The sequence below is a fragment of the Podarcis bocagei genome (assembly GCF_964188305.1).
Source record: "Podarcis bocagei genome assembly, chromosome: 3".
NCBI lineage: Eukaryota > Metazoa > Chordata > Lepidosauria > Squamata > Lacertidae > Podarcis > Podarcis bocagei.
Genome location: NC_138127.1, coordinates 110,863,504 through 110,878,818, shown reverse-complemented (window position 1 = coordinate 110,878,818; position 15,315 = coordinate 110,863,504). Strand labels below are relative to the sequence as shown.

The following is a 15,315-nucleotide window of genomic DNA, read 5'->3' as shown; positions in this document are numbered from 1 at the left end:
TGGAGGGGGAAAAGTGCGTCCTATAGGGCGAAAAATACGGTACTTTTTGGGCTAAGGATCTAGACAGTCTGGGTTTCATTCCCAGATGAGTCCAAACCTCCAAGGAGCTTGTTAGGTAGGAAGTTGAAATCCAGTACCTTTGTTAGTATACTCCCAGTTCTTCTTACAACATGCTTGGGGGTCAAAACTAGACAAGACAGCAGAGATGGTGGAGTTGAGGCTTAGATTTGTTAATTACTGAGGAGAAACTGGGACAAATATTGGGGTGTTCCTACTCCAGATCATTCATGTAGGGTGGGATAGAACTCTGCAATGGCAAACAAAATGGCATGACAACCATACAGGCACACAAAGTTTAGCTGTTTATATGCTGATGCCATAAGGCTCTGAGCCAAGATGGGGAAACTAAGTCGTGTTTGGTACAGAATAGTGGACATAAAAGCAGTGTGGGTTATAGAAGACGATCCCACCTCATGTACAAGATATCTGAAAGGATTCCATGTGGGGATTAGGACCATGATACTGAAGAGGGTTTCGTTTCAGAGATTCTACTCTGATAAACCCAGAGGCAGCCTCCTTCATTTGAATCTGACACAAAACCCCTACAAGAGATGATGTTCCCACATAAAAAACTTTCCTAAAATACATCATAAGCTGTTCAGTCACTCTAACAGGTGTATTTGTGATGTTAGTGTTCTATAACCTCAATGGCATTGCTCTGGCACCCACTTAAAGGAGTAATACAAGTAAGAGTTGCATTGGTGCACCAACTTCCTGAAAATTAATGAAAGGATTCCCCTGCCACTTCAGCTTGATACAGTGGTACCTCGGGTTAAGAACCTAATTCATTCCGGAGGTCCGTTCTTAACCTGAAGCAGCACCACTTTAGCTAATGGGGCCTCCTGCTGCCGCGCCGCCGAAGCACCATTTCCGTTCTCATCCTGAAGCAAAGTTCTTAACCCGAGGTACTATTTCTGGGTTAGCGGAGTCTGTAACCTGAAGCGTATGTAACCCGAGGTACCACTGTAGTTTTAAACCCTTCTGGCAAAAGTCCCATTTTCAGCAAACAGTGGTGCCCCGCAAGACGAATGCCTCGCAAGACGGAAAACCCGCTAGACGAAAGGGTTTTCCGTTTTGGAGGTGCTTCGCAAAACGAATTTCCTATGGGCTTGCTTCGCAAGACGAAAATGTCTTGCGAGTTCCTGCGGGGTTTTTTTCCTTTCCCCGCCCCCCTTTTCCCCAAGCCGCTTATCAGCTGATCCGCTAAACAGCTGATCCGCTAAGCCCGCTAATAGTGCTAAGCCGCTAATGGGCTTGCTTCGCAAGACGAAAAAACCGCAAGACGAAGAGACTCGCAGAACGGATTCTTTTCGTCTTGCGAGGTACCACTGTATGTGTAGCAGAAAATTAGCTCAAGGCGACAGTGAAAGGGATAGCCAGGAAGCTTACTCTTAGTGATAAAGATAAATGACATAACAAAGCAAGGCTATTGTATACCCTTGACCGAAAAACGGTACACTCCTTCTATCTGGGATGGTCGTCCTCTTCCACCGAGTGCGCAGCTTTGGGAGGGACGCACATGGAGCAGTGAGGGAGGAAGGGGACACCCGCCTAGCCAGCCAGATCAACCGAATCAACCCTGGCGATCAATGGGGTGACAGATGTCGCAGCCAGATCGCCCTCACATAAATATGCTAGGGAAAAAGCATCTCAAAGCGCCAAAATACTGTCTCGCTTTTACTTTACGAAAGGAGGCAGACATATCCCAGCAGCTCTGGAGGTCTTTCAAGCGAAACCCTTGGCGCAATTACTCTACGGGCCCCAAATCTGGACGGGAAATCATTGCTGCACACTTGAAACGGTCCAGTCTAAATTCTTAAGACAGATTCTAGGCGTTCCACCATGCGCACCAAATGCGGCCCTACAGCTGGAGACTGGCCTCCTCCCCGTCGAAACCCGAACCTGGTTAAGAACATTCAACTATTGGCTTCGCTTAAATTTAAACCCATCCGGACTACTACCTCTAGTAGCACGAGATGCTCATAGAAGTCGGTGGTCCAAAGTAGTGTATCAAAAACTACTTATATGTGGCCTCCAAGCACAGCATCTCCTGAAAATGGGTCTCCCCAAGGCAAAAACCATTACTGACCAGCGCATGAAGGATATTGAGCAGCAGAATAATCTGGCCTATATTAAGAAATTTAGTGCTTGGTACACTTATCTGCCCCCCTCCCACTTTGATTTTCAGGCACCTTATTTGTCTACCTTAACCATTCCAAAACTCTGGCCAGACTAAATGTTACCCTCAGCTGTTCTTGAAGGTAGATATCAAAAAATTTCATTAGAGAACCGGCTCTGCCCCTGTGGAGCTGGCTACGTAGAGACTGTGTCACACGTTCTCTTGTCTTGCTCCCTATATAAAGATCTCAGGGACGAGACCATCGCGCCGCTCCTGTCTGCCATCCCGGGCCGCTCTTGTGAAGCCAAATTGTTCTGCCAAGTTTTAAGTATTGAGATTATTAATTTATCTGCATCTGGTTATTATTATCTTTCTCCCTGTCCTGACCATCCCTCCGAGGTTATATTTAATATTTATAATCTTGCAATTTGGCTGGTCTATTTACAGTGGTGCCCCGCAAGACGAATGCCTCGGAAGACGGAAAACTCGCTAGACGAAAGAGTTTTCCGTTTTGGAGGTGCTTCGCAAAACGAAAATCCTATGGGCATGCTTCGCAAGACGAAAATGTCTTGCGAGTTCCTGCGGGTTTTTTCCCCTCCCCCCCTTTTTCTAAGCCGCTAAGCCGCTTATCAGCTGATCCGATCAGCCGCTAATAGCACTAATCCGTCAATGGGCTTGCTTCGCAAGACGAAAAAACCGCTAGACGAAGAGAATCACAGAACGGATTCTTTTCGTCTTGCGAGGCACCACTGTACTTAACCGACCTGGAACAATCTACCAGAGAAAAGGCCGCCGCCCATGGGACAGAGGGTCATTGATGAATGATAATCCAGTTTCTACCTAAGGTTTTAATAGGTCATAAGATTTTATGGTATCTATATTTGTAATGTGTTCTTGTCGGTGTTTGTCCTTCGATGCTATGGCCTGTTGGCTACGCAAATAAAGTCTATTGATTGATTGATAACAAAGCAAGGCCCCATTTCCAGCTTTTGTACCTCCATTTCAGTGAGATCAGCTCCCCTTTCCATTTCAAGAGGCTTGATAGGATGTGTTTGCCCATTGTGAATCTTTTCCTTCTGCCATTTCAATACAAGTAACTCCATTGTCTCCCTATAGTAGTATAAATAGAATGATGCACAAAAGAGAAGGTGGGCCTACTCCCAAGTTTGTAGGATCTAGTTTCTTGCCTGCCCCAGGACTCTGAAACTATCAACTAGAGCAGAGTGCAAGGACATGGCTGAAGCAGGCAGACACAGAATCAGAACTGTACAGTTGGAAATTCTAGTTAGATTGTGGTCCAACCGCTGCAGCAGGAACCACAGATACAACGAAGAATTACGGATGGTGTCACTAAGCACAAGCTCAGCCCAGTAATTCATGAACAATATCAGAATCAACTCTACCTCTTTTCACACAAAAATCTACACCTGATTCTCTTCTCTATCTCTCTGACCCCACATTCTCTTAGCAATCTAATCGGAAAGGGAGGGAGCTTTTCAGTTCTTTTCAGCCACTGTTATTCAAGTGGAAGTTTCTCTCTGTGCCTTATAGGCTTTACATTTCTGGAGCACGTAGAATAGAAAAGCATATCTGGGCATATAGAAAAAACAATAGTGTAGTAAGTTAGCTACCAATGATTTTCATTACAAGTGAAAGGATATAGGTGATTTTTGTTTTAAACCCGTTTAAACTTGTGAGGACTGCTACAAGTTTATGGGCCAGACTTTTTGGCATCCCTATCATATTCCTAACAGACTTCGCCCACAAAGGCATACTTTTCCATCGTCTCCCAAGACAGATGGAAGCCAACAAACCCCACCAGAGACAGCAATATTGACATGAACTCAGAGAGACGAAATTACACAAATATTTTATTTGAACAGACTCGTTCGAACAAGGTTTAGTGCAATAATTGCAGCAGTTCCCAGACGCAGGCTCAGGATTCAAAACCCAATGCTTTAGGATTGCAAAAGTAGCCTGAAGCGCTACCAACAGGTGCAAAAAGAATATTTAACTGGCCCATAGCAGCATTAGAACATCTCAGACTCTTCCTACCTCCATTCTGTAAGGAAGATTTTACTCTTTGTCAAGAGTGACTTTCTTTAGCTTAAAGCAAGAATGGAGAATCAGTCACCTTCTGGATGTTGCAGAACTACACCTCCAGTCATCTCTGACCATTAGGTCCAATATCTGAAGGACCACTGGCCCCTGGCTTCAAACTCTCACCTCAGATCCAGCCGGCTAAATAGAAGCCAACCTTCTATTATAGTAATAGGCTTGACAGAAGGAGTTCAAAGTTTTGGAACGCTGGAGGCAGAGGATACAAATAGCTCAAGCAGATGTCAGCTGTAGATAGATTAAATTGGCCTTCTCTTCGTACCATCTAAAACTTACAATCAACTTTGAAAGTTTCAACTTTCAGAATAAAACTTTTTAAAGCAACACAAACATGGTTTGTTGCCGCTCCTAATTTATATTACAATGTTAAAACGCAGAATATAACACAAGGAAAATGACAAAAATATCTTGTTGAATCTTCGTAGGAAGGCACCCTCAACTGACCTTAACTAATGAAATTATAAACAAGGAAGTTGGGTGTTTGGCAATACCTGGCTGCAAATAGCTTGCCATCTGGTGTGGGGTCAGAAAAAGCAATTTCGTTGGTGTTTAAAAAAGAGCCAAATAAGAATGTACGTCTGGAAAAGAAAAGAAAAGTTATCAATGTAACGCAAGGATCCAGTCCTGTTTTCATGCTCATTTCAATTTACGGTCAGTTTGTATATTTAAATTTGTCAGTATTAAAGAAATGGGGAACAGACCAGACATGCAAGGAGTGCCTTTTCCCACATCACTGAACACTCACAATCAGTGGGCACATTTTTCTGGATTAGAAGGAAAAGCTTGTTTTAAAAAACTAGTGTTATCGGAAACTTAAGACTCCCACCAAGCTTCAATGCGTTGTATAGGATCTGCAAACCTCTCGTGGTTGGGGCATACTTGTATGGTAATGTATTCTCACAAGCCTTGGTTCATGAAGAATGTTTTATGAATGGGGTGGTTGCAAGGATGTGATCTGCATCAGAAAGTGGGCCTTGGGGTTGGGTGAGGAGGAACGAAGATTGTTTCGTTTCTGTTATACAGAGCCCCAAACTATCACTGACCAAAGCATATGCACCAGGCTTGGGAGTCAGAGAGGCAGTTAAGTCCAAGGTTCTCTCAACCCCCTGCTGTATGTGGTTCATACACCAGATCTTAAGCTCCTAAGTATTACTTGCTGGTAAACCTCCTTTAAAGCAAGCTGAAAACTGGCTGTAATCCCAGAAGGTCATATCTGAGAACACTGTCTACTTTTATTTCAGATATTACATTTCCTTACCTCATCACATCCACTAGACGACTGGCAATGCCTCTTCTCCGCATCAGGCTGAACACCCAGATTCTGCTGATCCCACAAAACACCTTCTCTGGCTTTGTTGAGCAGCACCAGGCACGCTGAGGCTCCAGACTGTCATTAGTAGGAGACCCTGACACTGGTGGAGGCTCTGAAAGCACTTGGTAAGCCTAGGAACAACAGGATACGCTCATAACAAGGCAGTGGGGTGGGGAAAACAGCAGCAAGCCTCTAACAAAGCACGCTTAGTGCAAGGTTTCAATGGGACGCACCACGATGCCCAAAGCATCATGTTTGGAGCATCTGTACCAAATGCCAGAAGTGCCTCAATTATTCTTGAAGTAGAGAGCTACCTACAAATGTTATCCATAAAACATTTGTTAGCCTTTAAGAAGCTATTTCTACAGCAACAGATTAACAATTGCCACACTTAAAATGTTATGAACAGCCAGCCATCTAAGCATGGGGATGTGTGAGAGGGCTCATCTCTGGGGGAGAGCCGCAGTGGAATGAGACCAGCCCAGAAACTCATTTAGAATGCTCTTAGATCAGAAAAAGGGACCAGCTAAAAGGCTCTAAAAGACAGATTTGTTCTGACATACAAGACAGCAGAGAAAATGTGCATATTCATTTTTCTTGCAATTGGCCTCTCCTCCCCATTTACTTTTTCCTTTATCTAGGACAAGAGCGATTTAATGCTCTGGAAGAGGTACCGTATTTTTCGCTCTATAACACGCACCCGACCATAACACGCACATAGTTTTTAGAGGAGGAAAATCCGTAGGCATGCCACCCATAGGCATTCCCTCCATAACATGCACAGACATTTCCCCTTACTTTATAGGAGGAAAAAAGTGAGTGTTATGGTGCAAAAAATATGGTATATTGTGCAGCTTTCGTTAAGCAGATGACACTTCTTTCTCCGTAAAGGGAACTGACCCAACAGAATCCACTAGCTAAGGATAAGCTCCCTGAGTCCCATCTAGCAAGGACCTAGAACTACAAGCAGAAAGAGGAGTTGCCAGGCACGGTGGAGACTTGCAGCCAGAGCTCCACTCCACATTTATCAAACTTGATGAGGAACTTTTACTTCCCATTTCTAGCAATATGTTTCCCTTCATATCTAAGAATGAACAGCAGACACTCCCAACTCCTTTTAAATGGTTTCCATATTGTCAAAAGAGTTTGCTCCAAGTGACAAAATCCTGCTTTCAGTGCAGTAAGAGTTACCAGCAGACTGGGTTCTTAGGACTAAAGTGGTTTGCTTTATTCAAGTAGCAAGACACATGGCTGAAAGTGGTCCAGTCAACTGCATTGCTCCTTCTCTTTGCCAAGTCATAAACACCTCTAAGGATGAACTCCTGTATCAAGGGCCTGCCCTGATCCAGAGTATCGCTCTTTCCACTTGGCAAGTTACTCACCTGTCTGACCGGCTCAGCAATTAAGCAGCCAACAATCTTCTTTTCAGTGGATACAAACAGATATGTTTGGGTTGGACAGCGCAACACAACTTGTTTAAATCCAAGCTCATTATCTACAAGCTCCCGTACAGCTTCAGCCTGTGCAAGGAAAATGCGATATATACAGCTCAGCAACTAAACCAGACAAAACTCAATCCAGGTCATAACAAACATTATTTTCTAAATACATTGCGACTGTGCCTTCCAGCAGTTATCCGCAGAAACAACTGAAGAACTCTTGATTGCCGTATTTTTCGCTCTATAGGACGCACCCGACCATAGGACGCACCTTGTTTTAGAGGGGGAGAACAAGAAAAAAAAAATTCTCCCCCTCTGTGCAGCACCCCTTCAGCGAAGCGGCAGGAGAAATGGAGCCCTTTCCATTTCTCCTCCCGCTTAGCTGAAGGGGCGCTGCGCCTTAGCTGAAGGGGCACCTACCCTTCAGCAAAAGGAACCCGAAGCCTCTGGAGCGCAGCGGGAGCTCCCGCCACGCTCCGGAGGCTTCAGTGAAGGCAACCCAAAGCCTCCGGAGCGCGCCCACTGCGCTTCGGAGGCTTCACGTTGCTATCGCTGAAGCCAAGGAGCCTCCATTCGCTCCATAAGACGCACACACATTTCCCCTTAATTTTTGGAGGGGAAAGTGTGTGTCTTATAGAGCGAAAAATACGGTAAATCCTAAAATCTGAGGCAACAGGTGTATATTTTTTGGAACAATACAAGAAGTGTGGCTGGAAAAAACACCCTAATTTTGCTCCAAACACGGTAATTTATTTAAATTCAAATTTAACAAACTAAAAAGGAAAAGAGCCAGAAAAAGGAAATAGAACTGATATGGTGAGGAAGGTGGAGACTTTCCCTTATTAAAAAAAAAAAAAAAAAAAAACAAGAACACATACAGTGGTACCTCGGTTTAAGTACTTAATTCATTCCGGAGGTCCATTCTTAACCTGAAGCACCACTTTAGCTAATGGGGCCTCCCACTGCCGCCATTGTGCGATTTCTGTTCTCATCCTGAAGCAAAGTTCTTAATAGGAGGTACGATTTCTGGGTTAGCGGAGTCTGTAACCTGAAGCGTATGTAACCTGAAGCATATGTAACCCGTGGTACCACTGTACACACTTTAAAATTAGTTCATTTTACTTGGAGGTAGGGCAAATATTTTACACCAGTTGTGGAGAATCTCCAACCTGCAGGCCTACCAAGCTGTTTGGGGTGAACCACACCCACCTTTGTGAGAAGGGTCAATCCACAACTAAAAGAAAAAAGAACCAGGAGTGTATGCTCCAGATTCTTCCTTTGCATCAAGTAGCGGACCACTCCCATTTGGAGGAGCAAGACTAGAAGAAAAGTCAGCACCGCACCTTTTTGATGGCATATTTTGGATCATCCTGAAGAATCAAGACAACTTTTCCATCCCAGAATTCTGCAGCGACATGTTCATTCTTCCAGCTCTATCAAAAGGAGAAAAAGACAGAAGAGGGCAAAAAGTGTAGATCCCCAAGAGTTTAATTCGTGAGAGTTGTAAACCACTATATATATTAAAGTCATGATTAAAACAACCTGCATGTCCCTTTACGGTAGTCTTACCCAACCTCTTGCCCTCCAGATGTTGGGCTCCAACTCCCATCAGTCCTAGCCAGCAAGGCCGATATTCAGGGACAATGGGAGTTGTACTCCAAAACATCTGGAAGGCACAATGAAGAGTCTCAGCCATGCGAAAGACACTCAAGTGAAGTACTTCCATAATTTTTATATGGCAAGTCACACAAAATGCTGGAGTGTGTGCTGGATTGTTGAGCTCAGATAACATTTGTGCTCAGTTTCCTAAGAATTCCCTGTTCTATATAGCAAGGTATGCTCTAGGGAATTCTGTTGTCCAAAATAAAATCAATTCACAAAGGATACCATGGTGCATTTAGTTTGTGTCTTACCACATATTTTATTCCTTCCAGGAACCGCTGATGATATTGGGCATGCTGTGTTTCATCCTCTGGGCTTGCAGCTGAGTAGACCATACCACATGATTTGCAGACAGTGGCACCAAAATGTTTCTGGCCAGCATCCTGTCAGGGGAAAGAGGGAGTTACCATGTTGCCATGCCTAAATAAGCCTGAGTCATCAGGAAAAAAATGTACAGTGGTTGTTGTTGTTTAGTCGTTTAGTTGTGTCCGACTCTTTGTGACCCCATGGACCAGAGCACGCCAGGCACTTCTGTCCTCCACTGCCTCCCGCAGTTTGGTCAAACTCATGCTGGTAGCTTCGAGAACACTGTCCCACCATCTCGTCCTCTGTCGTCCCCTTCTCCTTGTGCCCTCCATCTTTCCCAACATCAGGGTCTTTTCCAGGGAGTCTTCTCTTCTCATGAGGTGGCCAAAGTATTGGAGCCTCAGCTTCACGATCTGTCCTTCCAGTGAGCACTCAGGGCTGATTTCCTTCAGAATGGAGAGGTCTGATCTTCTGGCAGTCCATGGGACTCTCAAGAGTCTCCTCCAGCATCATAATTCAAAAGCATCCATTCTTCGGTGAGCAGCCTTCTTTATGGTCCAGCTCTCACTTCCATGTACAGTGGTACCTCGGGTTAAGTACTTAATTCATTCCAGAGGTCCGTACTTAACCTGAATCTGTTCTTAACCTGAAGCACCACTTTAGCTAATGGGGCCTCCTGCTGCCGCCGGAGCACGATTTCTGTTCTCATCCTGAAGCAAAGTTCTTAACCTGAAGCACTAGTTCTGGGTTTGTGGAGTCTGTAACCTGAAGCGTATGTAACCCGAGGTACCACTGTACAATGATTTAGGAGTGCATGTAAAGCTGATTAGCAGCTAAGATGGGCTTTTCTATTCTAAAATAGAAGCTCCAAGTTGCATGGCATTAGTTGACCTGACAGCCATTAACAATATATTCAGAAATATACTCACAATGATCATCTGATCTTTGCTCAGTTCCTTTGTTTTCTTGCTGGTTCTCAGAATGGCAGGGACCTTCTGTCCTACTGGACTGAATGCGACAGCTGAAGACTGCTCATCTGAGAGACTGTGTGGCCTGAAATTTATTTAAGGAATTTATATCTTGTAGTAATGGGTTATATAGTAAATATTCACAGGGGGAAACAGGTTCATAAAGAAAAGTATCAAAACTGAAGAACTCTTTTCATCTACATATCACTACTGAATATCAGAACAAGATTGCCATACCTTTTTTTGTTGCTGGAAGGCGTACTGAAAAATGGATGGGTGTCACTTGCTGAAGATGGCTCTGAGGAAGGGAAAAAATATTGTGATTTCTATCCTCCACGGGCAATTTGTCCCAGGTCCCAATGACATGGAGAACTTTCTCTATTCAGAATATTGTGATGAACAGGATAGGGTGGCCTACCAAGCTTTCTATGACCACAGAACAGATGCATCTGAAATTGTAATATATTCTCAATGTTACTTACGCTTATCCTTGATTATCGTACTAGAAAGCTTGCTGGAAGAGGCAGCCTCATGCTTGTCCACGTTTTCTGGTGATCCCTGCAAGATTTCTTCAGGGTCCTAATGAACATGACAAATGTTTTTTTGAGTAGACAAATTTTCAAGGTGCCCCAATAATAAGTTTTGCTACTTGGTTACCCCTTCAGACGTTTCCATTTAAGGTCTCAGGGAATGATATGAAGAAAATCAATGGAGCAACTTTGCTGAAAAGCACAGATCTAGGTCTGGTCAGTGGCTTAAGAGAAAACCACCACTACAAAACCACCTTCCATGTCATGGAAGAAAGGTGGGATTTAATAAGATTCACTAGATGTCATGGAATGCCAGAGTGACCATGGCATAGTAACATATCTAAAACTGTTGCCATGCTAACAGGCTTGTTGACCCAGTGAATTCTGTGAATGGAAGGCAGAGATTTCTGCAAATTCCTCATTTTTACTGCTGAACGTTGTTGTTGTTTAGTCGTGTCTGACTCTTTGTGACCCCATGGACCAGAGCACGCTGAACATTATGAGACCCTTTTTCAAGTCTCCAAGTTGCTGAAAGTTAAAATGTGTGGTGACTAGAGGTGTTCCCATCCTCCCCCCACCCCCAATTCAGACATCTCATACATGGAAAGCCTACAGCAGAGAGGCTACCCAGATATCAAATTTTATGAATTTTTGGCCTTGGCCTTTCAGTATATTTTTTTCTGAAGTAGTTTTAATTTATGGCTTTATTGGATCTTACTGATTTTAACACCTGTTTTAATATAAAGTGTTTATTATACTGTGTTATATTAATTGAAATGTTCTTTGCTTGCTTGTGAGATTTAAAAAAGAATTAAAGGATGGCATATAACCTGCTGATGTACAGTGCATTCAACACCATTCAGGACCATAATACCTGAAGGATCGCCTCTCCCCATATGAACAGATCCAGACCCTGCAATCATCATTTGTGGACCTTCTTTTTATGCCTCTTTTACGAGAGGTCGGGAGGGTGACAACACAAGGGCATTTTCTGCTCCCATTTTGTGGATTGCTCCACGCAGGGAGGCTCACTAGGAAGCTTCATTACATATCTTTAGGCGCCAAGTGAAAACATTTCTCTTCAACCAGGCATCTGGCTGATTACCATTCTATGGCTTTTTAAAATGTGTTTGTGGGAGGGGGATTATTGGTTTGTATTTGCTATTTGCTTTATTATGCATTATGTATTTTCTGTTCTCATTTTGTATTTTTATGTTTGAATCACTCTTCGGGTGAAGGGCAGTATACAAATTAAATAAATATTCAATGGACAAAACATTGTCTACACACAGCGAAGTTCCAAAAATGTGTATCGCAGCAGAAGTTCCATAAATGCAAACTTTGGTTACCAGTTTTCATATATTCTACATACCTGAGTTCTGGCATCAGCTTCCTTTTCTACCAGAGTCTCTGAGCAACCAGAATGAGACGTTTGGAGAGGGCTGGTATCTTGCAACAGGTTCCCTTCACACACAGTCTCCTGGCTTGTATTGCAGATCAATTTCACACCATCTTCCACACGATCATGTTTTTTCTCTTTGGGGCTTCCTTTCCTGTCTGCTTCGGTTGCTTTGCTTTCAGTGGACAAGGAGAGCTTGGAATGAGCCGGGTGTCTGCCCTGTCTCTCTTTTACTGTGGGCTTGCTAACTGAGCAGGGGGACGATGGAGATGAAAGTATCTTCTTAGAACCCGACTGCCATTTCTTTCCAGTGGCAAAGAATGCTGCCCCCGTCTGGAGCTTCGGCACAGGTTTGAATTTCATGCTTAATACTTTAAAAGGAGTCTCCACTTTATTTTGAATAGCACAGTTAGCATCCTTATTCCCCTCCACAGGCTTGGGAAGCACCACCTCTACCTTGGCTTTTTTGGTGTTTCTCGGCAAAGCCTTGGCCTGCCTGGAAGCAGCAGGCCGCTTGGATGCTTTTGAAGGCCTGCTCCTGTTTGTCATCACTTTCAGCTGTGTTGTCTCAGTCTTGTTGGCAACAGGTAGGTTCCCGCCATCATTTCTTGGATTCAGAGGATGGCTTTCATTTGCTAGTTTCCTCTCCAGTAGGTTTAGATATTGCTTCCCTTTGTTGTAAAAGGAGCTGGGGGGTACAATGGAACGGTATGCGCTGCCACACTCAGGAGACGTTCTCTGTGGAAACTCCCTTTGTATCCCCTTTGGCACACTGGCTGCTTGTAGTGGAGACTTATCAAGCTTCTGTGATATTCTTGATGCTTGGGACAGGTTTTGATTTTCTTTTTCTTCATCTTGGAAACTCAGCATCTGAGATACACTACAGTGTCCTGCAGGATCTGTCATAGGCAGACCCTTAGCGAATTCCATCATCAGTTTTTTCGCTGGATTCCTGTGTACTAGTAACAAGCTGCAAAATGTAAAGTTAATGTTTATTTTCATTATGCATAAACATAACACAGTAAAACACCAACCGTAGCCGGTGACGACTCCATATCCAAAGTAGAAGAGTTTGGATTTGATATCCCGCCTTTCACTCCCTTTAAGGAGTCTCAGAGCAGCTAACATTCTCCTTTCCCTTCCTCCCCCACAACAAACACTCTGTGAGGTGAGTGGGGCTGAGAGACTTCAGAGAAGTGTGACTGGCCCAAGGTCACCCAGCAGCTGCAGGTGGAGGAGCGGAGACGCGAACCCGGTTCACCAGATTGCAAGACTACCGCTCTCAACCACTACACCACACTGGCTCTCACAGTATCATACACAGACCATATAAAAGAAAAGTTAGTGCACTGAGTTTAAATTACTTCCTCCAGATACAACTAGTGAACCATGAAGGCTCTCCCAGTGTGGTGGATACTGTCCTTCAGGAGACTCTGGGAAAAGAAAATCACAGTAAGAATTTCCGTTACATTACCCAGAGGCTCCTGAGGGACAGTCATTACATCCTTGACGGTTCGGGCACTGGACTGGGGATTTGGGTCTGGCTGGTGTGAGGAAGTGTAATCCATTACAACAATATAAAGTAAATATTTGACTCTTTACTTAAAGGGGGGGGAAAATAAAACTTTTTGCACATGACATCATTCTAATTTTAGCAGAATCTATGCAATCTTTTAAAAGAGCTAGATTAGCCAGTTGAAGATACTGAAATTTGGTGCATTTCCACATGTGATGGATGTGTAAGATGACAAATACATATTGGAAGATGATAAAAAAAATCAAGTTATAAAGATTTACGGGTAAGGATATGGGTTCCTACTGTTTCCTCTGTTCTTCCTATTAAATTATGTTAAGCAATCAGTGAATTCAGAAGAAGCATAATTAGTTCCCTGTATTATCACAGGAAATTACGCAAAATATTGGAGATCACAAACTGGATCTAAATGAAATAACACAACAGTGTCTCTTACTGTTAAGTTGTGGGTGAACATATCAGACGACACAGCGATTCTTCAAATAGCTCTTGTTTATTCACAGGCCAGAACAGAACTGAACTGAAGGGTTCAGCCAGCCTGCTTATATGGAGCTCCAGTACAACGTACGGTAACTGTAACAACTTTCTGTAACTATCCAATCACTGAATGTCACTTTCAATTCCTTATTTGCATATGTGGACCTGAGTGAAAAAACTATCTACAGTATCCCCCTGCTGGCCCAGGGTGAGAACTTCAGTACATAACACTTACAATACACCTTACTCCAATTTGGACAACGTTAAACCAAATCTCTTAATCATTAATTCGGAAAGTGAAGAGGAAGAGAGCAGGATGTTGTACATTCCAATCGCTTTGTAGCATCCCAAAACCAACAGTAATACATGTATAAAAATAAATCCCTCTGATTTTTCAAGTCACAACAGTAGCTAAAGCTCTCGGATAACTTGCAACGGCAATCTCACCTGTCAATACTGCGTTTTCGCTTCCTCGGAGTAACAAACGCCATGTTCTCAGCAAAGCGCCTACAAGTCAGAGGCAGGTGCGTTAGTCAGTTCTGTGTTGACAGGTGTGGTCTATTTGCCTGCAGAGCCGGGATTAGAAGGAGAACTCATGTTTGCATCCCTTGCCTATCTTTGCAAGCCACTGATATTCCTGATCCCCCACCCAGGCCAGTTTACACTGGTAGACCCTTTAGCCTTGGGACAGCAGCATAAAACAGCCTGGGTCTTTTCGCTTAAGGAAGGAGAGGCTTCTGGATCAGGCTAAATGGGGGCCCATCCGGTTAACCTGATGCCCCACAGGGAAACCCACAAGAAGCTTAGAGAAAAAGCACACTTTCCAGCAACTGCTACAGTGGTGCCTCGCAAGATGAAATTAATCCGTTCCGCGAGTCTCTTCGTCTAGCGGTTTTTTTCTCTTGCAAAGCAACCCTATTAGCGGCTTAGCGCTATTAGCGGTTTAGCGGCTATTAAAGGCTTAGTTGGCCAATCGGTGTTAAAGAAGGATAGAACTTTTTTCATGTATGCTACAGCAGCAGCAAGAATTCTCATCGCAAAGCATTGGAAGACACAAGACCTACCCACCTTGGAAGAGTGGCAGATGCAACCAATAGACTACATGGAGATGGCGGAAATGACTGGCAGAATTCGAGATCAGGGAGAAGAGTTGGTGGAAGAAGATTGGAGGAAATTTAAAATGTATTTGCAGAAATATTGTAAAATTTTTGAATGTTGAGGACATTAAAATGAAATGCAGGGGTTTTAGCAACAAGGTAAATTGTAAGATTGGATTAATAAATAGATAGACTAACAGGACATGAATTTGCTGAACTAACTTTTAAAAGGGATACAAAAATGGGAGACGTGAGGGAGTCAGGAAAATAAGTTAATCAAAGAAGAGAAATTAA

At 43.6% G+C, this 15,315-nt stretch overlaps 2 protein-coding genes across 2 annotated transcripts in view; both read right to left on the bottom strand.

Annotated features, from left to right (window-relative positions):
- Positions 1-4,037: 4,037 nt before the first annotated feature.
- On the bottom strand, positions 4,038-14,522 carry ESCO2 (establishment of sister chromatid cohesion N-acetyltransferase 2). Its single transcript, XM_081188590.1, has 10 exons — positions 14,372-14,522; positions 11,887-12,883; positions 10,467-10,563; positions 10,222-10,282; positions 9,946-10,069; positions 8,962-9,093; positions 8,392-8,481; positions 6,992-7,129; positions 5,556-5,740; positions 4,038-4,875 (listed from the first exon to the last, which is right to left on the bottom strand). Exons 1-10 carry the CDS (start codon positions 14,413-14,415, stop codon positions 4,743-4,745), a joined length of 2,001 nt encoding a protein of 666 aa, XP_081044716.1. The 5' UTR covers positions 14,416-14,522; the 3' UTR covers positions 4,038-4,742.
- The window catches only part of SCARA3 (scavenger receptor class A member 3), a 129,223-nt gene continuing 126,920 nt past the window's right edge, over positions 13,013-15,315 (bottom strand). Inside the window, exon 7 of the transcript XR_014006502.1 lies at positions 13,013-13,212. The gene's annotated coding sequence lies outside the window, so the exon portion shown is untranslated. The remainder of the gene's footprint in view (positions 13,213-15,315) is intronic.

What these genes read in the sequence shown, in the direction of transcription:
- ESCO2 (XM_081188590.1), bottom strand. Translation starts at nt 14,415, where the DNA reads ATGGCGTTTGTTACTCCGAGGAAGCGAAAACGCAGTATTGACAG. An exon ending in CCTTCCAGCAACAAAAAAAG is followed by an intron (nt 10,070 to 10,221) that starts GTATGGCAATCT and finishes AATAAATTTCAG; the next exon opens with GCCACACAGTCTCTCAGATG. An exon ending in GCAAAGATCAGATGATCATT is followed by an intron (nt 9,094 to 9,945) that starts GTGAGTATATTT and finishes TTCCCCTGACAG; the next exon opens with GATGCTGGCCAGAAACATTT.